Genomic DNA, 26,361 nt, shown 5'->3' on the forward strand with positions numbered 1-26,361 from the left:
TGATTAGTCAATCGGTCTAGGTTTGCAGTGATACAGAAGAGCGGGATGTATTGCAGCATATCTGCTATAGGCTGCGCAGGATTATGAAGTGTTGGTTATATATATATATATATATATATATATATATATATATATATATATATATATATATATATATATATATATATATACTTAGTAAATATTATTTTACTGCATTTTGCCTTCAGTTTAATGGTTCATATTTACCTAAAATTCCAATGACTCCACACACCGTCCAGATGATTAAACACGGTCCCACAGCTCCTGTGTTTGAGAGAACGGATTTTGGAGAAATGAAGATCCCAGACCCAATGATCGTTCCGACAATAAGACTAATCCCGCTGAGCAGTCCCACCTGTGGAAAACAAAGGGTGCAGGTCATAGGTCACATGCTGCCCAATAACGTCTGTACTAGAATCCTGGGCTCCTGATACATCCAAGGTAAGGGGTTTCCATGTGATCAGAGCAGAAATAACAGTAACATTTGGCATCATAAGGACCTGACAAGCGTCAGATCATCAGATGTCCTGAGTTAGTACTTGTCAAGATAGAGAACGCCGATAATAAACCGCCCAATCCTCATGAGGTCCCTTATAGATTGGAAACATGTGCCGGATTATCAGGCTTTCCAGAATATTGGACGTGGATTAAGGGGCAACGTCTGAGACCCGGTCAGAACTTGTTTACCATCGGGGGACAGTCGGGTTCCCACCATTTACATTAGGAAGAGTGTCCTGGTCCATAGATCAAAGGGTCACTATTGTGTTTAATGGACTTAGGACAAATGAGGGGGGGGGGGGGGGGCACTTTAACATGTAGACAGGTGACACCATAAATTCCTTCCCGGGAGGTGAGGACTCACACTTGGCCTCTGAGACTTTGTACCTCACAATAAATAAGAACATTTCACTTGTTAATTAACACGCGCAATTACCGGATCATTTTATGGATGTTAACGAGCAATTTCTATCATTTATCACACACAATAAAACATGAACCGCTCAACCCACGGGATGTTTATTTACCCGGAATATATGGCAGGAATGTTCATGTGGAGCTGTACATTGTATACGTCACCCAAGAATCCGCCGCCTTACTGGCAGGGATTACACAACGTAATGGGTAGTGGGGATTGGGGGGTGAGGTCTACGAATTTTGTCTGACAACCGGTAACTTGCCATGACTACGAACGTCTGAACATGGGGTGCGGGCAATGCAGGAATCAATCATCATGAAACCTTCCCAGCCGTGTAGTGACATGCGATAAAAGGAGCCAATATGAAGCGACAATTGTGTAAATATATGTAAAGGATGAAGTGATACAATGACCTGAAGATAGTTTCTTATACACAAAGTATCAGCCAAATGTTTTCAGCCGCGTGGAAGATGCGGCCTCACTGAGCCAACAGAAATAATGACAACTTAAAGCTCAACTTCGTATTAATTCATATACATCAAATGGAATAAAACTGGGGATAACAGAACAAGAGAAGGACCTGGGTATTCTGGTTACAAAGAAGCAGCAGCACTCAATGTCAGGCAGCAGCTGCAAAAGCAAATAGGATTTTAGGGTGTATAAAAAGAGAGCAAAAAAAGTTATTTAAATGTAATATTACCCCTTTAGTTTTGGGCTCCACATTGTAAAAAGGATATAGGAGAACTGGAAAGGGTTCAAATGGGATGGGACGTGTCACTTAGAATGAAAGACTCGAGAAATTGGGCTTGTTCAGCTTGGAAAAAAAAAGAGTCTTAGCTGTGATCTTATTAACATGTATATGTGAGGTCAATACAGAGAACTAGCACATGATCTGTTCCTTCCAAGGACTCTACATAGGACCAGGGGACATTCATTGCGGGTTGAAGAAAGACGTTTCAGACATGAATATCGGAAAGGGTTCTTTACAGTTGGAGCAGTCAAACTACGGAATGCCCGACCCCAAGGGGTAGTGATGGCAGATACTATGTCAGCATTTAAAAAAGGGTGAGATGATTATTTACTGACGAAAGGTTATAAATAATCGAGCAATGAATGACGGGTAATTTATTGGGAAAGATTGAACTTGATGGACCTGTGTTTTTATTTAACCTATGTAACGTTTTACAAAAAAATAGTAAAAAAAAAAAAATCCTCATTACATGAAATAACCGTTATTTGTCCCACTAGTGAATCTGCATCCACTACGCATACCCTCGAAGAAAAGATAGGGGGGTACAAACTTAGAGCATGCTATATGAAAATGACGCTCTGTGGTTCTCGGCGAGTTCTTTCTGACGATTCATTCAGAGCCCCTCCTGCTTCCAATGAATGTTGGGGGCAGGGAAATTACCTTTTTAGGGGACATTTTGGCCCTTTGGAAGCATCAAGTGGGAACACGTCATTTGGTTATGGTCCTTTCTACATTTTGTGCTGCTGCTTGGCATTAGTGTAGGGGGAGTTTAGAGGGCACAAATTCTTCCATTTAAATATAAAGGTTTTAGATTATCTAGACCAGCATGCTGGGAGTTGTAGTTTCACAACAACTCAAGTAGCACAGGTTGGGGACCACTGGTCTAGCCTCATGCACATGGCCATATTATGTCTCTATACAACCTGGCACCCATAGACTTTGGGGCCACATTGTACTCCATATGCCTCATGGCACGTTCCATCGGGTACCTAGAATTGATGGAGGAAATAACCTGGTGGCGCACAGAGCAGCAGAAATCTGTAATAGGGAACCAGAGGGACTGTGTGCATGAGGCCGGATACTGCAGATTTTCCCTGCAATGATATTCTACCCTCACCAGCTGTGCGGAGATCATGACTTTATTGCCACATGACCAAAATAAAGGACATGTTGCCATTGCAATGCATTTGGTGTTATCTTATCTGTATCTTTATTCAGCCACATAATGAGGACTACAAAGATAATCTGCAGCAGATAGACATTAACTGCAGAGATCATTAACCCTCGTCGCCCGCTGCCGACTCCAGCAAAACACAAGCTGCAATGTGAACACTTCACAGACGTGAGAAGAACCTGAACAAGCAGTCATGGGTGATGGAGAGAAACGGTAAAGGGAGATTGTCCAAAAAAAAAAAAAACAGCTCCGTGTCTTTAATAGGCTAAACGAATGGAGTAACAGCACCCCCTGCTGGAGCATGATGTACCTGCCTGCCAAGAATCCCTTTTTTTTGGAAAGTTCTTTTTTTTTTACCCAAATCTATTTTTCCCTGTTTTTGGTCTGGTCAATAGTACAGCATGGGTTGGTTCGCTGTAGAGCGGTCCGTCTTCTCACCTTTTTATAGCTTCCCCCCCCCCCCCCGTATAAGATTATTATTGTAAGGTAGTGATGGGGGTGGGGGGGGGGACTATTCAAGGCCTGAACCATCACATTGTTTATTCTTTAAGAGCCAGAAGCAGCTTAATAAATATCCGGCTGAGTCATCTGATAAAAATATCTGGTCTATATGTTGATCGGAGTCGGCTATATTTAAACACAGAGCCGCGATGAAGCGATCGATACGAGGTGTCTACAGATTGAGTTATTAGTCTATTCCTGGACGCCGACATGTTGCCTCCTCCGTGCTGCGAGATGATCTCACCTCTGTATGTGGTCTACAACAATCACAGATCATGGATTAATACTGGCTCCCCGGATCATGCAAACAAGAGAGCAGCGGACAAATCAGTGCCGCCTGGAACATGATCATTCACATCTATGGAGATCAGCGGTCTCCAAACTGACTCCTCCATTAACCTACTATTTTAATAAATGACTAATAGACACATCGGGTGCAGCTTATCTCTAGGGGGAAAAAAAGGAACAATAAAGCTGGCGATATCTCCCCTATAAACCTGCTTGCCCGAATGGCGCCGCTTATCTCCTAACGGTACTCCAAACAAAAACGGACATTGGCGGACAGTTGTGCTGTCCCCACACACAGTAGGATCTATTTGAGAAAGCCATAGACATTAGATAATGTGTATAGTATACGTTCTATTCATGAACCAGGAAGCTCAGGATGAACAGTGCTATAAGCGCCTCTCAGGGAGCACTGAGACCCCCATCAAGGGGAATCGCTCAGCCGCTTCGTGTCTGTTCGGGTTTTTTCGGGGAAATCAATGTATCGGAGTACAGACTCAACAGCAAGTCTATGAGCCAGTACTCCGATACACCGGCTTTCCGGAAAAAGCCGAACAGACACGATGCGGCTGAGCGATCTCTCAAACACTTCTGCTGTTTCGTTTTAGTGATTGGTGGGGGTCTCAGTGCTCGGACCCCCACCAATCAAAACTTCTGACATGTCACTATGACATGTGAGAAGTCTGTCAAACGTTTAGTTACCCTTTAAGGATGAACCTAACAATATGTCCTAAAAATGCGATACTAGATGGTGTTATAACCCGATGGCTGCCGGACTTGCCTGTTTCTTCAGCTGCATCGCTGTGGACTTCTTGCTCTGGATGGACTGGCTATCTTCATTTTTCACGCTTTTTCGCTTCTTTATGCTGCCCTCGCCCATGGTGCCCGCTGCTGCTGGTTGCCAGGTCCTGTATCACACATTAGAGCCATCATTTATGAGAAAACCGGAAACAAAAACACAATATATTGGCTTTTAAATACAGTCATCAGGTTGGCACGCTGGTGATTTCACTTTTTAATTGCCAATCACGGGCAGGTTATGTTTTATTTCCTTATATTTTATTACCAACACAATCATCATAAAGTTTGGAGCATAATCGATATCTTGTGAATCATGTGTTAATGTTCACCTGTTAAATACTCATAGTTGTGGTGAAATATCTTTTCCTCCCCCCACCCCCCTCCCACTGCCGAGGAACACTGATCTCGCAATGGAGTCTACGTCAATGGCATTACATGGAGATCGTCCAGGGGAATTCTTACAGTCGCGTTCTTTATACCCTAATAATCGGATTCTCCCCAGAGTAATCCGGCTACTCCAGTCAGAATCAAGCAGTTTATGGTCGGCTATTTCTCTGAAGTCGTCTGTGCCCCTTGATTAAGATAGAGTCATAAAAAGAAATCAAGTAATCAAATACACAGACACAAAGGAGTTAATTTTGACTCGTTGATACAATGCCCTTTTACAATTTAAAGGGAAACCCCGGTAAAAAAATAAATCATTGTAACCACTCACTAGGGAGTGTTACGTGATGTAATGAGAGGAGAGATGCCACGAGAGGAGAGAGATGCCACGAGAGGAGAGAGATGCCACGAGAGCAGAGAGATGCCACGAGAGCAGAGAGATGCCACGAGGAGAGATGCCACGAGAGGAGAGATGCCACGAGAGGAGAGATGCCACGAGAGGAGAGAGATGCCACGAGAGGAGAGATGCCACGAGAGGAGAGAGATGCCACGAGAGGAGAGATGCCACGAGAGGAGAGATGCCACGAGAGGAGAGATGCCACGAGAGGAGAGATGCCACGAGAGGAGAGATGCCACGAGAGGAGAGATGCCACGAGAGGAGAGATGCCACGAGAGGAGAGATGCCACGAGAGGAGAGATGCCAGTGTACTGCACGTTTAATGCCTTGAAATACTTTATTAGGCCTCATGCACACATCCGTTGCCATTTATACGGCCGCAAATCACGGATCTGCAAAACACGGACCGCACATGGATGGCTTCCGTGTGCGCTCCGTAGCTTTAACGGACCAATGAATAGAATGGCCGAGACTGATCGGCAAAAAATAGAATAGGACCGGTTCTATTTTGTGCATAACGGCCACACGGCCCCGCAAAAAAAAACGGATGTGTGCATGGCCCCATAGAAATTAATGGGTCAGTGTGCTATGCGTTAAAAAAACGGATAGCGCACTGAAGCATTTCACTGAAGTGTGCTTGAGACCTTAGGCTACATTGACACGAACGTGGCAAGCCTCGGAACGTGAAAAATACAGGAGTCCGTCTGACGGCCGTAGTTTTATCGGCCGTCACATGGACGAGGTGCCGCTCGTCTGAATGGGCCCTTAGGAGATACAATGTGAGTAGTAATGTGAGGATCAGCTGTGTCTTTGGATTCTTTGTTTACCAATTAACTACACAACTAACTATGGGGGTTGGGCAAGACCAGTAACAATGGGCGAGAAGTGTATTCAGGTACGAGATCGTATCTACTGGAACGTATGCGTCTAGTCTCATTTTGGCCGCGTTAACGAGCGCCGATCAACGAGACAGCAGGAACTATGTGCAGGGACGATCGCTCGTCCACATACATTTCAATCATGTCGGCAGCGCGTCTCCCTGTTTACACCCCAAGATGCGCTGCCGACAACCAGAATATTTTAGGCTGAAAAAACAATAGGATCAGCTGATGAACGAGCGTTTGCCCGATAATTGTCCGGTGTAAAAAGGTCCTAACGCTCCGCAGCAGATCACGTCAAAGCTTCACGGTAAATGACCCCTGTAGGTGAGGCTGGTGCAGCGCTACATAGATCTTACCCCAGTGTTAAACTCTGAATATATACAAAAATATAGTCACAAGTAAAATAAATAGAATTTAAGGTGACCAGAGACATCAGATAGATGGTGGCCAACATGCAAGTTCATGTAGTGGGGGAGATGCTCGGCTACACATCACCACTGATACCGCTTATCTCATGGGAAAACGATAGGGTAGGACGCAAATATACATCTGTTTCCGCTGATAACCGCTCTGACGTGACAGCAGGGCTCTTAGACATTAAAGGCAATATCTAAAAATCGCCGGGGGTCCGGCTGCTGAAACCCCCAGCACAGAACAGTAATCACCAGAGGAAGCTACTGCTGTAATATTACGTGATGCCCATTCTAATGAAGTCCGCCAGAGCAGGTGCCCCTGTTTGAAGTGACTTTCCACTCTGGCTAATAGAGGGGGTTCCTGAGTGAGGGGCACCCCTCTAATGTCCATATGCCCTATTGTCTACTAACGTCTGCAGCAAGCTTGCCCCCCAGTTCTTTTGATAGAACATGAACAGAGAAGGTTGTTTCCAATGTACATCCCTGCTATATAATGCCTCTTGCACACGACCGTTGTGCCACTCGGGCCGTTTTTGACGTCATCCGAGTGGCACCTGATAGTCTTCATGGACCCGTTAACTTTAGCGGGTGGATCGGATCCGTGAAAAACGGTCCGAGTCTCCGATCCGAGGAAAGATAGAACATGTTCTATCTTTCCACGGATCACTGACGGGACTCGGACGGCGCACACGGTTGTATGCATGAGGCGTAAGAGTTCCCTTCCAACACTGTGACCGTAGCAATTACCAGCATCTGATTTGAGAGAATTTTTTTTTTAAATAATTTGCCGGTCAAAAGAATCATCCATTTAGATGAATCCAATCATCATGAATGATCATTGACAGATATGATTGCTACAATCTGAGATTCTTGGACCGGATTGTAGCAAATATTATTAAGTGCAAAACCGGGGTAAGTCTATATATACCGAACACATCACCGACAATTTCCTACAATGATTTCTCACTGATCCAAATGAAAACGTAATCCACTAGATCCAATTTCTACACTTGCGGCACCAGAGGTTGCACCGGCAGCGACAAATTGGGTCCTAATAAATTGAGGGGCCCATAGTCTACTGAGCGGGATTATAATATGGTGAAGGATCTGTGCAAATAATGGAGACCCTCTACAAATGACCAAAACTAAACACAATGTATAATCACAGTATAAAAACGAAACCCTCAAAAGTCATTACCGAGCAATTGCGCTAATGATCGATAGTAAGATACAGATGGAGTGGCCTTACCGTGAGTGTGGAGAGCTGAGGATACGAGCTGGTGGAGTGGACCTGCAGTGTCTTCAAGTGTTTTATACGGCGCAGGTAAAGTTCACAAATAATCTTTCCAATCCAGAGAGGGAGCTGAGGAACGGCAGAGCAGAGGTCATTGTCAGTAATTATTAAACATGCCCCAATTATTGCAGCGGCGTAAAAGGGGAGTGCGGGGCTGAATGCTGCTTGCACAACGCTCGGCTTAACATCTAGCAACACATTACATCTGCTTACAATGTGTATTGCTTTGTGACACCGGGGCAGACGGTCTCCCGCACACAATGGCCGCCGGCAGACAAAGTGGTGTTGTTCTGCACAGCCCACACACCCAGCAGAACTTTGGAACTCATTATGAGAATACATCAGCGGCTGCTCAGAGACAAATGCTTGGAAAAAGCTCTTATATTTATGGTGGAAAGATAAAAAAAAGATACAGGAAAGCATTAGCTGGAGAGGAAGGATGAAGATCCCCAAATATCAGTGTTGTCAGCGGGAGGGCAGGGAATAGAGGTGCTACAAGCCCCAGAGCAAAATTGGGAACTTCTAGATGGCGGTGACTTTGGATGTCACTAAAAGGTTTTAAAAAAACATTTCCAAACACCCTATTAGAGAATTCTGGGTCGATAGAGGGGGGGGGGGGGGTCCTCTGTTCAGGATCCTCATATCTTGGACAGAACATTACGAAGCGCGTCTCTCGCTCTGGAGGACCCGTACTGTATGTATAATGATCCCTGACACACGGACATCCCATTGATATTAACGGACACTGTGTAATGCCTCATTTCTCCTGTGGTGGCACTGCAGGGGAACTGAACACTTGCTGCCAGGATTCCTCATTGATTACAGCTGATCGCTGGGGATTCCAGCAGGAGGACAATTTGTGATTATTCTCAAGGAACCCTTCTAATAAGTAGGGATTGTCCAAACCCTTTTAACACAAGGGGATCTAAACTACACCAGGAACTATTTTGCTATGTTGCACAACGCATCGTCAGAATATCCCTAGGGGAAAAAATGCCACGGGCAATGTTGCACTCAGCCAATAATTACAGCACTGGCTACTTGTCTACACATAAAGCAGCCATTGTTTTCACTCTATTTTAGGAGACGGTATAGCAATTGGGTAACGAAGACCTAAATGTTCATACAGTAACTGGGTCCAGGCAGTAGCACCCAGAGTCACCCAGGCTTTATAGAAATGCATAGTCCCTGTTCTCTCCTCCCACTTCCTCTTAATATATGTTCATCTATACTGTGACTATTAGGGTATGTTCACACACTTAGCAAAATATGTCTGAAAATACGGAGTTTTCAGGTGAATACAGCTCCTGATTTTCAGACGTTTTTGTAGCAACTCGCATTTTTCGCGGCATATTTTACGGACGTTATTGGAGCTGTTTTTAATTGGAGTCAATGAAAAACGGCTTCAAAAACGTCCCAAGAAGACATGCACTTCTTTTTCGCGGGCGTCTTTTTACGCGCCGTATTTTGACAGTGACGCGTAAAATAACACCTCGTGGGAATAGAACATCGTAAAACCCATTGCAAGCAACAGGCAGATGTTTGTAGGCGTATTAGGGGCGTTTTTTCAGGTGTAATAGGAGGCGTAAGACACCCGAATTACGTCTGAAAACAGTGCGTGTGAACATACCCTTACATCTATATACATTTCTTGAGAATACATTGATAAATTATTTTGGAGTACATCGTACTAGATTTCCTATTTTTTCACTTCCATGAGCAATAGACACCATCTCTGTGTGTAGTTTAAGTCACTCTTGTTTTCACCCTTAAAGGGGTTGTATGAAATTAAAAAAGTATGGCTGCTTTATTACAAACACAGCGCCCCTCTTGTCCATGGCCTGTCTCCGTTATTGCAGCTCAGCCCCATTCACTTGAATACTTTTATAGCAGATACAATCTATAGACAAAGGCAAAAAAAAAATAATGAAAAACCAATGACCCGAATCACAGGGATCATGAAACAGAAATAACTTTTATGGGCTGTTCCAAAAAAAAAAAAAAAGGAAAAATATTCATCCCCTTCTAAACACATGCACATGTCCCGCATAACAGGTGCCGTGACCCATGGTGCATTGTATCACACACTTCCCTGATCTGCTTCGTTCCTCTCGGCTGACAACACTTAGTTTTGGGAAACAATGTAATTAGGAGATGAAAAGTTAATAATTTATGAACAAATGCCAAGCCTTTGTTAAACGCAACGGACGGTGAACGGGCTGAGCTGGCATCACTGCTGGGTATAATGCTCTGACAACTGCCGGAACAGTAGTCCACATGATGAGCGGGTTACATCACTATATCCGGTATACGGGGTGTATCACATCTTCAGGGGAAGCGTTATGTTTACACATTCTGTGACCCCAATCACCCTGCGATGTTCCCAACTGCACGTAATGGAAGTAGAAGTTGCGGCTTTCGGTTGGGGCTGCATCGCAACATTCCCATATAGAAATAAGGCAGCAGAACACGTTGCGGCCGCCGCAAAAATACAAACTTGTCAGACTTTATTCAACATTGTTTCCCATAGGAAAAATTTAAGCGACATCTCAATTTTAGTGACCGACTTGTGACCAAATGCCGCCATGTAGCCCAAGCCAAACCTCCCGCACATTGCCGTATTACAGCTCCGAACACAGTTTTTTCGAATGAATCCAACATAAAAGCAATCGTAGCATTCTCCACGGACGCCGTATTATGGAGATAATCCTTCCTAGGAGAATGGTATATCTCCAAAATAGAACGCCAAATGGGGAACTATATGGCGGCACATGGACTACCTATGGCGCCGTACAACCGTTTTTCTTCTTCAGATGATATCATTTATGGGCTTGTATGTGGAATCCTCATCACTGACGTTGCTTCCTTTTTTTCTTCGCTTCCTTGTGTGATTTGCAGCCAAGATCCCGGATCCTAAAGACAATTGTCGGCCCTGGAGAAAATCCGCTCTTATTATTTTTTTCTAATTTGCAACTTGATATGCAAAAAAACCATTCTTCATAGGCCACCTAAGGGTTTATCCCGGCAGAGGGGGAAGGCGGCATCAGCCGAGCCGAAAAGTACAGCATTGGAGATTGGCCCATACAATAAATTCGATAGGTCCGCTATGGGCATGGGATATTACAATTAGGATTTTTATTTTATTTTCTGCACATTGGACGCCCTTGATTGCCTAATGACCTTGAGATAGCATTAAATAAACAGGAACTTGCTAATAGTCCTAGAACTGTTCTTAAATGTACAGAGCAACTGGTTTATCTTTATGTTTATTGCTATATACTGCCTTTAATTTATGCAGAGATGATACGGAGGATGCGATGTATTTTGCACTTACCATCTAGACTTTGACAAATGAAATGACTAGGTTACATATAAACCAGCAGAACACAAGTCATTCCTGTTATCACTGCTAAACGCTTCACTTCAGATAACGCCTCAACGACCCGCAGAGCGTCTCCACTCACCGAGCGCGTGCCGCCATTTTATGACTCCCTGAATAGAGAATTGGCAAACGTCCGGCTACACTATGGATTATTTTAGCAAAAATCTACTTTAAAACGATTAATTGTGTTTTAATAAGAGCGACACAACCTGGTTTTATAACGGAGTGTGGTTGACATGTAAAGTCGTCCATCACCACTGCACAGGGATAGATCAGGGAGCGTTTTATACCTTTACACAAGCAACAGGCTTTTCTTTTCTTGCAGCAATTTGTACGATGTGGGATTTCAGGTTGCCTAGCAACCACAACACTATCAGGTTAGGTGACCACATTGCTTCATGTAAAGATGCGGTGATAGTACATTATTTCGACTGCCTCTATATGTTATAAAGGCTTGTGAAGGCATCTCACACTAAACACGAGTAATATCCCCAACAGTGCGGAATTTAACTAAGATAATATTGTATTTTGTAAACAGAAATTTTATTTCTGCAATACTCCTACATATTGGACAGACTATAATTAATATAGAATATAACTACTATAATACTGCCCCTATATACAAGAATATAACTACTATAATACTGCCCCCTATATACAAGAATATAACTACTATAATACTGCCCCTATATACAAGTATATAACTACTATAATACTGCCCCCTATGTACAAGAATATAACTACTATAATACTGCTCCTATATACAAGAATATAACTACTATAATACTGCCCCCTATATACAAGAATATAACTACTATAATACTGCCCCCTATATACAAGAATATAACTATTATAATACTGCCCCCTATATACAAGAATATAACTACTATAATACTGCTCCCTATATACAAGAATATAACTACTATAATACTGCTCCTATATACAAGAATATAACTACTATAATACTGCTCTTATATACAAGAATATAACTACTATAATACTGCCTTCTATATACAAGAATATAACTACTATAATACTGCCCCCTATATACAAGAATATAACTACTATAATACTGCTCCCTATATACAAGACTATAACTACTATAATACTGCTCCCTATATACAAGAATATAACTACTATAATACTGCTCCTATATACAAGAATATAACTACTATAATACTGCCCCTATATACAAGAATATAACTACTATAATACTGCCCCTATATACAAGAATATAACTACTATAATACTGCCCCAATATACAAGAATATAACTACTATAATACTACCCCTATATACAAGAATATAACTACTATAATACTGCCCAATATATACAAGAATATAACTACTATAATACTGCCGCTATATACAAGAATATAACTACTATAATACTGCCCCTATATACAAGAATATAACTACTATAATACTGCCCCTATATACAAGAATATAACTACTATAATACTGCTCCCTATATACAAGAATATAACTACTATAATACTGCCTCTATATACAAGAATATAACTACTATAATACTGCTCCTATATACAAGAATATAACTACTATAATACTGCCTCCTATATACAAGAATATAACTACTATAATACTGCTCCCTATATACAAGAATATAACTACTATAATACTGCCTCTATATACAAGAATATAACTACTATAATACTGCTCCTATATACAAGAATATAACTACTATAATACTGCTCCTATATACAAGAATATAACTACTATAATACTGCTCCTATATAGAAGAATATAACTACTATAATACTGCCCCTATATACAAGAATATAACTACTATAATACTGCCCCCTAGATACCAGAATATAACTACTATAATACTGCTCCTATATACAAGAATATAACTACTATAATACTGCCCCCTATATACAAGAATATAACTACTATAATACTGCCCCCATATATACAAGAATATAACTACTATAATACTGCCCCCTATATACAAGAATATAACTACTATAATACTGCTCCTATATACAAGAATATAACTACTGTAATACTGCCCCCTATATACAAGAATATAACTACTATAATACTGCTCCTATATACAAGAATATAAATACTATAATACTGCCCCTATATATAAGAATATAACTACTATAATACTGCTCTCTATATACGAGAATATAACTACTATAATACTACTCCTATATACAAGAATATAACTACTATAATACTGCTCCTATATACAAGAATATAACTACTATAATACTGCCCCCTATATACAAGAATATAACTACTATAATACTGCTCCTATATACAAGAATATAACTACTATAATAATGCCCCCTACATACAAGAATATAACTACTATAATACTGCTCCCTATATACAACAATATAACTACTATAATACTGCTCCTATATACAAGAATATAACTACTATAATACTGCCTCCTATATACAAGAATATAACTACTATAATACTGCCCCCTATGTACAAGAATATAACTACTATAATACTGCCCCCTCTATGTAAGAATATAACTACTATAATACTGCTCCTATATACAAGAATATAACTACTATAATACTGCCTCCTATATACAAGAATATAACTACTATAATACTGCCCCTATATACAAGAATATAACTACTAGAATACTGCCCCTATATACAAGAATATAACTACTATAATACTGCCCCCTATATACAAGAATATAACTACTATAATACTGCCTCCTATATACAAGAATATAACTACTATAATACTGCCCCCTATATACAAGAATATAACTACTATAATACTGCTGCTATATACAAGAATATAACTATTATAATACTGCCTCCTATATACAAGAATATAACTACTATAATACTGCCCCCTATATACAAGAATATAACTACTATAATACTGCCCCCTATATACAAGAATATAACTACTATAATACTGCCCCCTATATACAAGAATATAACTACTATAAAGTATTTAATATACTCTTGAGCGTTTGAGGTCAAAAAATAAATGAATGAGTTGCACAGAAGACATAGACCAATGGGAGAAAGTGAAATCTCTATAAAAAGTTTCTGGACCAATCATCGACTTCAGTGGTACCACATTGGACATCCAAACCGCGGATGAAGCAGGAGATACATCCAGTGGATTACTTGGGGGCAGCGGGTTCTACTCGTCATGTGCCAACAACATTTCATTCTATTTTAGAAAAAGAAAGAACATCTGTTGTATGAAGGATCTAGGACGGTGCTAAAAACGGAAACCATGATGCAGATGTGAACAGATTCTTAGAAGTTACGTGATTAACCCCCTTGGGGACATGTAAGAAAAATCAATTAAAAAAAGTTGCCCTCACACCGCTTCATCAAAGGAAAAATTAAAAAAAGTTATGGTTCTTAAAATTCACAAAAATAAATTATATATTTTTTCTTTTTTTATTATAGTGAATAGTAAAACATAAAACAATAAAAATGTGGTATTGCCGTAACTGTACTGACCCGCAGACTAAACTTAACATGTCATTTATACTGCACAGTGAACGCTATAAAAATAAAACCTAAAAAACAATGGAGTAATTGCTGTTTTTTTTCCATTCACCCCCCAAAAAAAAACAATAAAGGCTTTTCAATACATTATATGTACCCCAAAATGCTTTTAAAAAAAGAAATACTTGACCTAGAAAAAACAAGCCCTCATACGGCTACGTTGATGGAAGCCGTCATAGCTCTCGAAATGTGGAGATGAAAGAACGAAGAAATAAATAAAAAACCTGCGATGTCCACAAGGCCCAAAATTGCTGCGTCTTCAAGGAGCGAACACATGAACTCCCTCCGTTATCTTGACAATCTATCATCTAAGTTATGACAGCAGCCTCATTAACATCCATTCTAACACCATAAAACAATAAATTTGTACCTTGAAAAAAATTGGAACGGAATTCAACCCAGTGACAAGGTCCGAGGGGAGGCTGCGTATTACAACGGCTGATGATCTATGCGTCATAGGGAATCTAAGAAATCAGCAACACAGGAATTATTCTGTTGACCCGAATTCCTCCGACTCTCGTCCGCTCTGTAAGATTATTAGAGGTTAATGGTGGAGGATCCAGAACAATGACTCTCTGTTACAGCCGGGTTCAAATTTCATGTCAGGTGCAATTATTTCCACTGACTCCTAAGGACTGGGAAGCTCCACTGTGTATTATAAGGACCAAATCACTAGTAGGACCTGCAAGGTAAAAAACCAAGTGACAGTAAGGGTCCATTTGCATGTAGGCGCTTACTGCATCCTGTTTTTACATTAAACTCAATAATAAAACAGTATGCGGTTAGCTCACAAGCTCCCCCTAGGGGTGACTGCAGGCAGCAAGAATGCTTTGTGTTAAAGTGTACCTGTACTTTCATAAAACTTTTAATATGTCTTAGTGACATGTCAGAAGTTTTGACTGGTGAGGGTCCGAGCACCGAGACCTCCTCCGATCACTAAAACGAATCGGCAGAATAACTGAGACGCTTTGTTTCTGATCAGCTCTGCTAAACTTTTCCTGCAAATGTATATAGAATGTAAATATATAGTGTTAGTCTTCATGTATACACAAATGATAGCTTATTCTTAAAAGTCACCTGAAACAACAGGTATGGTTTAAAAGGGATATCCAGGACTTTTTGCAAGTGGCAGCAGGGTAGGGGATGGCATAACAATATAATCTAGCAGATACTCACCGCCTAAAGTGCCCCCTGCTCCAGCACTAAGGTCCCGTTATCCGCCACTCCGGTCCTGGAAGTTCCTGCGGTGGTCACATGCCATTCTTTGGTCATGTGCCGCTGCAGCCAATCAATGGCCTCAGCGGTCAGGTGTCGTTCTTGTCAGCATCACAGCTGGGACCAGCAATTGACTGCAGCAGCACATGAACGCGGCAGGAGCTTCCGGGAACGGAGCTGCGGAGAACAAGCTCTCAGTACTGAAGTAGGGGGCACTTCAGGGGTGAGTAGCCGCTGTTTATTTTGCTACACCATCACTTGCCCCAGATTGCAAATAGTCCTGGATAACCGCTTTAATGTTCACTGTAAAGCACTTAAGGCGAACCCTCTGGTCCCGTGACATTTTAAAAATGACGGGGTATATGGAGTTATATTACCTAGTGCCCTCCAATTGCGCTCCTCTGCCGTGGATCCGCTGCTTTTGGGTCCCCTTGGTTGTGCCAACATGGCTGCAGCGATTCTTACACTACGAGTCTGAGACACTGCCACTGTTCTAGGATTGTCCAGAGCTGTTCATGTGAGCAGTTCTGGTCAATTCGAGAACAAAAGGGAGCTTCTTAGACTCAGTCTGTGAAGCGCTGAGGCCATTTTTGGACACAGAGGTTACCCCAAAGCGGTGGATCCACAGCAGAGGGACACAACTGGAGGGCACTACGTAATAATACTCCATAAACCCCATCACATTTATAATTTTGTCCTGGGACTGGTCGCTTTAATTAATGTGACTACTTATTCATTCAGCTGCAACATTGTAGCATTTTGTTTGTTCAGTGTAAATTTTTTTACAAAATCCTTAAGTGCTGCACATATTTAGGTAGCTGCGGTCTAACCCTCAGTTAGTAACTGTCCCTGACTAAAGTGACAATATTTGTTGAATCAACGCATCAAACCCATTGAAAATGCCGCTAATCAGCAGATCATGTAAAGGAGGCTGAATATTGGATTTAAAAAAGTTGTCACTCTGGTCAGGGACAGTTCTATACCAGACACAATCTGTGGACAGATGAGGTGCGGTTTCTGGGGGGAAAAAAAGCAGCTATTTTTCTCCAATTCTGTACAATCCAATTAAATCTACGTCTATACAGTGGATTTAGGGCTCTGTATCAGAAAAATGGAGCACCGACCACTATAAAAATATATTAAGAAATTAATCAGCACAGAAGTTTGGAGCTTAATAGGACATGATAATAAAAAGGTAGACAATCAATTTAAGAATTCTGTGCCCGCTCCCTGCACGTCAACAGTATGGCCGAAACAAAAGCTTGTCCTCCTGATGTCACATAACATGGTCACATGACTGCATCGTCCGTGGCACTGGTGCTGTACTCTCGAGGTCTAAAGCCGGGTTCACACACAGCCTTTACAACATGCTATGTCTGATCTGGTATATAATTTTTTTTTGCCAAAACTTGGATCACATCCAAAAAGTAAGAAATGTATAAAGATTTTCTTCATACCTTTTTTTCATTTTGAATCTGATCCAAGTTTCTATATAAAAACAAAAACAACATCCAAGCTGCCGCCACCGCCGCATTTATTTTCCACTGCAACCTACATGTGAACAATGATGCATGAACCAGTAAATCTGACCGGTTAAAGTTCAGCGATCGTTAGAAAGTATTCGTTTCACAATGGTCAGATTTTGGAGCAGAATGCACCCTGGCAGAGGTAGCGGAGATATGGGCAGTTGTTTGGTGACATAGTTTATTATTGTACAACATCTTCACAGACACATACATGAACATTATAGGAGTGTCTATGAAAATGATGTTGGTTTTGTGCAGCGATCTCTCAACACAGGGATGTGGCATGACAAACCTGAGGGCAGAGCTGTGAAACCAACTGCACTCCTATCTAAACTGTGAAATGTAAACATTGGTCATGAAAACAGCTATAAATAATACATTTCTTTTCACGTTATTCTGCTGTAAATCCGTTAGTGTAGTACACAGGATCTGTCATCTCTCCTGTGTGGTGTAGTATAGAGGAGCTGTCAGCTCTCCAGCGTGGTGTAGTACAGAGGAGCTGTCAGCTCTCCTGTGTGGTGTAGTATAGAGGAGCTGTCAGCTCTCCTGTGTGGTGTAGTATAGAGGATCTGTCAGCTCTCCTGTGTGGTGTAGTATAGAGGAGCTGTCAGCTCTCCTGTGTGGTGTAGTATAGAGGATCTGTCAGCTCTCCTGTGTGGTGTAGTATAGAGGATCTGTCAGTTCTCCTGTGTGGTGTAGTATAGAGATCTGTCAGTTCTCCTGTGTGGTGTTGTATAGAGGATCTGTCAGCTCTCCTGTGTGGTGTAGTATAGAGGATCTGTCAGCTCTCCTGTGTGGTGTAGTATAGAGGAGCTGTCAGCTCTCCTGTGTGGTGTAGTATAGAGGAGCTGTCAGCTCTCCTGTGTGGTGTAGTATAGAGGAGCTGTCAGCTCTCCTGTGTGGTGTAGTATAGAGGAGCTGTCAGCTCTCCTGTGTGGTGTAGTATAGAGGAGCTGTCAGCTCTCCTGTGTGGTGTAGTATAGAGGAGCGGTCAGTTCTCCTGTGTGGTGTAGTATAGAGGAGCTGTCAGCTCTCCTGTGTGGTGTAGTATAGAGGAGCTGACAGCTCTCCTGTGTGGTGTAGTATAGAGGACCTGTCAGCTCTCCTGTGTGGTGTAGTATAGAGGAGCGGTCAGTTCTCCTTTGTGGTGTAGTATAGAGGATCTGTCAGCTCTCCTGTGTGGTGTAGTATAGAGGAGCGGTCAGTTCTCCTTTGTGGTGTAGTATAGAGGAGCTGTCAGCTCTCCTGTGTGGTGTAGTATAGAGGATCTGTCAGCTCTCCTGTGTGGTGTAGTATAGAGGATCTGTCAGTTCTCCTGTGTTGTGTAGTATAGAGGATCTGTCAGCTCTCCTGTGTGGTGTAGTATAGAGGATCTGTCGGATCTCCTGTGCGGTGTAGTATAGAGGATCTGTCAGCTCTCCTGTGTGGTGTAGTATAGAGGAGCTGTCAGTTCTCCTGTGTGGTGTAGTATAGAGGATCTGTCAGCTCTCCTGTGTGGTGTAGTATAGAGGATCTGTCGGATCTCCTGTACAGTGTAGTATAGAGGATCTGTCAGCTCTCCTGTGTGGTGTAGTATTGAAGATCTGTCAGCTCTCCTGTGTGGTGTAGTATTGAAGATCTGTCAGCTCTCCTGTGTGGTGTAGTATAGAGGAGGTGTCAGCTCTCCTGTGTGGTGTAGTATAGAGGAGCTGTCAGCTCTCCTGTGTGTAGTATAGAGGATCTGTCAGCTCTCCTGTGTGGTGTAGTATAGAGGATCTGTCAGCTCTCCTGTGTGGTGTAGTATAGAGGAGCTGTCAGCTCTCCTGTGTGGTGTAGTATAGAGGAGCTGTCAGCTCTCCTGTGTGGTGTAGTATAGAGGAGCTGTCAGCTCTCCTGTGTGGTGTAGTATAGAGGAGCTGTCAGCTCTCCTGTGTGGTGTAGTATAGAGGAGCTGTCAGCTCTCCTGTGTAGTGTAGTATAGAGGAGCTGTCAGCTATCCTGTGTGGTGTATTACAGAGGATCTGTCAGCTCTCCTGTGTGGTGTAGTATAGAGGAGCTGTCAGCTCTCCTGTGTGGTGTAGTATAGAGGAGCTGTCAGCTCTCCTGTGTGGTGTAGTATAGAGGATCTGTCAGCTCTCCTGTGTGGTGTAGTATAGAGGACCTGTCAGTTCTCCTGTGTGGTGTAGTATAGAGGAGCGGTCAGCTCTCCTGTGTGGTGTAGTATAGAGGATCTGTCAGCTCTCCTGTGTGGTGTAGTATAGAGGAGTTGTCAGTTCTCCTGTGTGGTGTAGTATAGAGGATCTGTCAGCTCTCCAGCGTGGTGTAGTACAGAGGAGCTGTCAGCTCTCCTGTGTGGTGTAGTATAGAGGAGCTGTCAGCTCTCCTGTGTGGTGTAGTATAGAGGATCTGTCAGCTCTCCTGTGTGGTGTAGTATAGAGGACCTGTCAGTTCTCCTGTGTGGTGTAGTATAGAGGATCTGTCAGCTCTCCTGTGTGGTGTAGTATAGAGGATCTGTCAGCTCTCCTGTGTGGTGTAGTATAGAGGAGTTGTCAGTTCTCCTGTGTGGTGTAGTATAGAGGATCTGTCAGCTCTCCAGCGTGGTGTAGTACAGAGGAGCTGTCAGCTCTCCTGTGTGGTGTAGTATAGAGGAGCTGTCAGCTCTCCTGTGTGGTGTAGTATAGAGGATCTGTCAGTTCTCCTGTGTGGTGTAGTATAGAGGATCTGTCAGTTCTCCTGTGTGGTGTAGTAAAGAGGAGCGGTCAGCTCTCCTGTGTGGTGTAGTATAGAGAAGCTGTCAGCTCTCCTGTGTGGTGTAGTATAGAGGAGCTGACAGCTCTCCTGTGTGGTGTAGTATAGAGGATCTGTCAGCTCTCCTGTGTGGTGTAGTATAGAGGATCTGTCAGTTCTCCTGTAACGTCTCTTTTAGTAGATACTTGCATTCACTATTAAATAAAACATTTTGAGCATCTTGTTTTAGAATTCTGCTATGTTGTTCCTCTGTTATTCTTCATGAAAATGTATACATTAATTATTGGGTGTTCCCATTCCTTTTAGACTGCGTCCCTATACAGTTGCCACTGTAAGCTGTGATTAATCAGTGTCAGAGTGTCTTGGGAAACACTAATGACAAAGGAAATGGAAACACCAAGTTGTCAATGCGTACATTTCCAGGAGGAATAACAGAGGAACAGTGCAGAAGAGAACTAAGTAAAGTTGCTCCAGAATAGTTATTTTAACGGGGAATACAAATATTTACTAAAACAGACATGTCAGGAGAGGTGTCAGGTCCTCTTTAAATATACACAGAGTCTTTCCGTCACTACCAGTCATAAAACAGAATTAAATCCACTATGTACAGCTATGTATAATGCAAAGGCAATCCCTACAGATTTCACACTTACCAGATTTCCGAAAAAATCCATGGTTCCATGCAGTCGCCAATATCCAGGGCAATTCTGATACCTGTGCATGAAGGAACGGTCTGTATCTGACATTAGGACTTCTTATTTATTATTAGATCTGCATGTCAGTCCTGCAGTAAGTTCTATTCAGCTCATGCATTTCGCACTGTGCAGTTGAAACACTTACAATTTAACTGTTTACATTTTGTGTTTTCTTCCCATAGACTTCAACATTATGTTCTTTTGTGGCTCTTGCATAGTACAAGTCAGTACGATGAATATTTTATATAACTAACAAACAATTCTCAAGACCCTTTTACACTGGCCAATTATTGGGCAAACGAGCATTCTGTGAATGCTCGTTACCGATAATTACCCTGTGTAAACAGGACAACGATCAGCCGATGAACAAGCAAACGCTCATTCATTGGATGATTGCATCCTGAGACTATTATCGTGGTCGGCAGCACATCTCAGGGAGACGTGCCTCAGATGTGATACAAATATATGGGAACAAGCGATCGGGGCAACGAGCGGTCGTCCCCATACTAGCTCCTTGTGAAAGGAGAACAAGCGCCGATCAAATAACTGCCTCGTTGATCGGCGCTCGTTTACACTGCCTAGGTCGGGCCATGTAATACAACCTAGACTCAATTGTGCAGAACAAAATGTTGCCACACTCAAAAGCATAATCGAATAATAGGATACCGCCGCTTTAAGAGTCGGCTTCTTCTGTCAAAGTGTTAACAGTTCTACTTCGTGATTTTTTTAAGTTATATTCATATCTGGGAAAGTTGTGTGACAGCCAATAAAACCGCTATTGCAGCTCCCACAGGAGCGATCACCCAGATTTTCTTTAGTTATGAATCACAATTCTGCCTTGTTATGCAGTGATACTTCCACTTTCATACACACTTTTAGAGAATTAATAGAGGGGGGGGGGGGTGTCCACTTTTCAGGATCCTCATCTATTGTACAGAGTGGAGAGCGACTGCAAGGAGCGTCTCTCGCTCTGGAGGACCCGTTCTGTCCTGAATTACACAGACAACCCATTGATGTGAATGGACGCTGTGTAATACTTCATTTCCCCTTTGGTAGCGCTGCAGGGAAATTAAATATTTATTCTGAGGTTTACCCACAGATTACAGCGGATTGCTGGGGATCTCAAACACTTTGTGATCAGCTTTGTGATCAGACGGTCCGATACTGGCTGTGAACACGAATACCGATTGACGATACAAAACGTAGATCGGCGCTCCATTCACAAGGAGGAATCGTCGGAAATGTATGGGGATGAACAATCGTTATTATGATGGTTCGTCCCCATGCATCGGCATCACGTTGGCAGCACAGCTTCCTGTTTACACAGGAAAATGTGCTGCCAACTAGCGACCATTTTTTGGATCGCACAAAAGAGGAGATCAGACGATGAACGAGCGGCAATGCTCAGGCACAAGCATTCATACGGATGCTCGTTCAATCGATCACTGACCCCTGTAAAAGGGCCTTAACAAGTGAGGATCGTTTAAAAGTAGTAAATCCATTTTAAGAGTACCTGCAATTTCAGAAAAATTTTGATATGTCGTAGACATACAGTATCAGAACTTAAGATCGGTAAAGGTCTGTGTCCTAAGACCGCCACCGCCGCTGAAACAAAGGGGCAGGATGTATTGGAGGGCTTATTGGTTGTCACCCAGCTTAACTACAATTACTAATGGCAGATTTGCCTAGTTATGAAGCAATACAGCATCAGCGGAGGGATCACTGCATGACTAGTAAGAGCAGGATGACAATTGCATTGCGAGCTGTAATGGCCGCCATATTGGTAATCACCCAGCTTTCCCATTCACCAATATAACCGAGAATCAACTTGATGGACGAAGGCGACTGAAGGATTTATTGTGATCACTGTAAAAGGAGGCTGTCACCAGAATATCTACGTTTGCCGGTAGCACATCACACCGCGGCCTATGTACTAGAAAGAAAGGGAGTCATCGGCAAAATCAAAATAGAGCTCTTTAATTTAGCAAAAACAAAAGCATTGAAATACTACAAAATATATATTCATTGTGCAAAAGTAAAAAGCATCAAGTGATTTTTTTTTCTTCTGAAGATGTAAACAATGTTGTCGTCAACGGGAGAGAGTCGGGACTCCCCCATACACATAAGATGGTCGGCTGGTACCTCCGAAATCATGGGGTTCAGCAGGCATTAATCTAATGTGTGTGAGCACCTTAAAAGGGAATCTGTGAGCGGTTTTAAGCTCTCAAAACAACTGACACCCCTATATAGAGGGCAGTGGGGAGGAGGGCGATCGCAAGTTGAACAACAGAAAAATCTACGTTTAATGTCCCAGGCGCCGCGATCACAAGTGCCACACAGGCGGCCTCTTGATGCTCAAGTGTTCCAGACTCTCTTCTAATTGAACTCCGCAAGCCCCTCCCCTTTGTGTGACCGCTCAAGTGATCTCCTGATTGGACGCTAGTGGCGTCACTCAGCAGGGAGTGGCACTGGGGGGAATTAAACGTCAATTTCTTGGTCATGTAACTTGCATGACCGACACAACAGGTATTGTTACCCTGCTCACCCCCCTCCTCTATATAGCACCGTCAGCAGTTTTGAGAGCACAAAACTGCTGTCAGATTCGCTGCCCCATAGATACATAGACCTATATATATATATATATATATATTTATTTATTATTAGATTGTATAAGCTCCAATAGAACAAGGTGCTGATGTGAATGATTACGAATGTTGTAAAGTGCTGTATAATAAGCACTGTATATAATAATATATAATAATGCCCCTTTGTATTGATAGCTCTATCTATAATAAGACTGCTTAAAATTCATCCTTTATGATAAGCCCAGAGATCTACTTTTTAGTTGCACTAAATATCTACTGTAAAGTGGTGGACAAAATATCACATACCCTTAAAGGGTAACTATCAAAAAACTTCTGACATGTCAGTGACGTCAAAAGTTTTGATCGGTGGGGGTCTGACCCCCATCAATTGCTAAAACGAAGCAGCAGAAGCGCTCGGGTGAGCTGAGCAATTGGTGTACCGGCTCATAGACTTTCTATTGAGCCTATACATCAATTCCTCGGCTTTCCGAGAAAAGTCGGTCAGAAACGAAGCGGCTCACCCGAGCGATTCTGCTGCTTCGTTTTAGCGATCAGTGGGGGTCTCAGTGCTCGGAATCCCCACCGATCACAGCTTCTGACACGTCAGGAGTTTTTTGAATGTTTAGTTATCCTTTCAAATATTGCAGAGATTATGACTTCACAGGTTAGTTTAACACTTTGGCTTAAGACAAGTTTCCAAAAAAAAACAACAAAAAAACTTTCCATGTGCGCATAAATGCTACTGTAAATTTATGTTAGAGTAGCAGTTTATGCTCCAGAGCTGCTCTTCCTACTGTAGAACAGAGGACAGGAAGTTGCAATCATAGTCGGCCATTTTGGAGGCTATAGAGAGCAGCCTTTGGTCACCCAGTCAAAGATTTCTAATGACAACAAAAGCTAAACCATTGTAGCTTCAGCCTCCACGAGGTTACATTTCATGCAGCTGGTCTTCATATATCTCTCCCTTGGAGCCATGCTTATAAAATTAACCAGATATATTGTACAACACGATTATATCTCAGCTGTTACCCTACTGATCATAGAAAATATTAAATGCTGATTTTAGCTCTACTTTACAAATACAAGGAATGTAGTGATGTCAAGTTACTAAGTTAAATGAATAACTAGGAAGATTTGCTATTCAGGAAAGATCGAAAGCTGGGCGACAACTGTAATGGCAGCCATATTGGTTATCACCCAGTTTTCCGAGACATAATTTAACACATTTTTTTTAAGAATATGAACATGTGATTTGTTACATTTCTAGATGTAAAATTCATAGCATTTTCAACAGGCAAAGATCCGGTTTGACACATAGTTGAATTTTCTCCGATCTGGTCGGACTACTTCACCGGGTCATCGGCACGTGACGAGGAGTTCACGTCGCAGTAACTGAAGCCGTATCCAATGACTGAGTCCTGCTGGAGAAAGGAGTCGCTGCCCCCCGGGTTTCTCTGTTTCAGGGCGCTGTGTAAAAGTATTTTCAGTTCTTTATTGTCATTGGCTGCCGACTCCCAGATGACTTCTAGCTGTTCTTCCACTTGTCTGAAAGGAGAATATATCTAATAGTTTCACAAAGTGAGCCGAAATTACAATCAGGCTTCTTCCGGCTGCTGCTATTTGCAGCTCTTTCAAGCAGCCTCGTGAGATTTACAGAAAATAAATTTTCTTTAATCGGTTACAGGCTGAGCAATCTGTATGTAGAGACTGTCCAGTGTGAAAACCACGCATTCTTATATGATCTTTTGTCACAAACATCTTTAAAGAACATTTCCACCCCAAATCCCCAGGAAATAGAAGCCCCTGAGTCGTTGTCATGTCAGGATAGGGAGACAGACAGGTGAGCCCTAATCTACCCGCCACTCAGTCCCTGCCTACTTGCACAGACCGTCCTAGGCGACGGCGTACAACTGGGCGACGGTCCCTATGCTCAATATGTGCACGACAGACAAAACAAGACAAGGGTACACAGAAGCAAGGGAAGAAGGTGTAGTTGCCCACGGCAACACCGTGAGCAAGAGAGTGGACGAGCCGAGTCAAACCGGGAGTGTACGAGGTAACAAATGCAGAGCAGGAGAGTAGTCAGTCAAGCCAGGGTCAATATGAAGCAGAGGTCAATAGTAATAGCTGGAACAGCAGAGCCAGGAAACTAGAGAGAATGACAGGCAAAGACAAGAAGCAAATGAAGGTATAAGTAGACCAAGGGCGGGAGCTAGAACCGTCTGGCCAGGCTGTGATAGGTTCTCCCACTCCTCAGCCTACCAGCCTGAGTGGTAACAGATCGAGTCACTCCAGCAGACCTAGGAACAGATGCAGACTGATTAACCACGGGTGTCGACACAGAAGCGGTGTCTGGCAGATCCTTTACAGTCGCCCTCTTCTGTCAAGTTGTTAAAAATTCTTTTTAGGGGTTTCTTAGTTCTATCTGGTTTTGGGAAAGCTGGGTGACAATCAACATGGAAACCAAAGGGGTTGTCAACCAGCATTTCCAAGATTCCCACATATGCATATTAGTGCCTATCCCACTATAATATTGCTACATAACATATCTGTCCTTTGGGTGACAAAAAATGTCATGCGCTGTGATGGTAGCCACCTTGCTTTCCAGAAAAAAATAAGAACTTATCACATCACTGAGCATTAGCAAGATATGTCATTATGCCTCAATTGTCCACTTAGAAGACGATGCATAAATGTAGTGGATGGCAGATGAATAGCATGCAAGCAGTTAACAGATGAATAGACAGTGGACAAGAACTTACAGCACTCACTGACCCTATCTGAATACTATCCCACAGCAAGGTAAGACAACAGCTTGGCAGCAGACCAATCGCACAGGAAAGGCAAACAAACCAAAGGAACCACTGATCCCAGGATACACACAAAA

The 26,361-nt window shown here is 42.4% G+C and overlaps 2 protein-coding genes across 5 annotated transcripts in view; both read right to left on the reverse strand.

The window, feature by feature from the left end:
- The window catches only part of SLC7A9 (solute carrier family 7 member 9), a 38,279-nt gene extending 22,583 nt beyond the window's left edge, over positions 1-15,696 (reverse strand). The window contains exons 1-4 of one of the 2 annotated variants that reach the window (XM_075838436.1): positions 15,097-15,696; positions 7,771-7,884; positions 4,427-4,553; positions 226-373 (exon numbers count right to left, since the gene is read on the reverse strand). In XM_075838436.1, the coding sequence (XP_075694551.1) occupies positions 226-373; positions 4,427-4,525 (247 nt within the window). In that variant the 5' untranslated portion in view covers positions 4,526-4,553; positions 7,771-7,884; positions 15,097-15,696. Of the gene's footprint in view, positions 1-225; positions 374-4,426; positions 4,554-7,770; positions 8,060-15,096 lie in introns of those variants that run through there. The other variant, XM_075838435.1, reaches the window with a different exon arrangement.
- A 7,053-nt stretch (positions 15,697-22,749) lies between these two features.
- Positions 22,750-26,361, reverse strand: part of CEP89 (centrosomal protein 89) — an 80,522-nt gene continuing 76,910 nt past the window's right edge. The window contains exon 18 of one of the 3 annotated variants that reach the window (XM_075838438.1): positions 22,750-22,822. In XM_075838438.1, the coding sequence (XP_075694553.1) occupies positions 22,816-22,822 (7 nt within the window). In that variant the 3' untranslated portion in view covers positions 22,750-22,815. Of the gene's footprint in view, positions 22,823-22,863; positions 25,020-26,361 lie in introns of those variants that run through there. The other 2 variants (XM_075838437.1, XM_075838441.1) reach the window with 2 other exon arrangements.

This window comes from Rhinoderma darwinii, chromosome 9, assembly GCF_050947455.1.
Source record: "Rhinoderma darwinii isolate aRhiDar2 chromosome 9, aRhiDar2.hap1, whole genome shotgun sequence".
NCBI classification, from domain to species: Eukaryota; Metazoa; Chordata; class Amphibia; order Anura; family Rhinodermatidae; genus Rhinoderma; species Rhinoderma darwinii.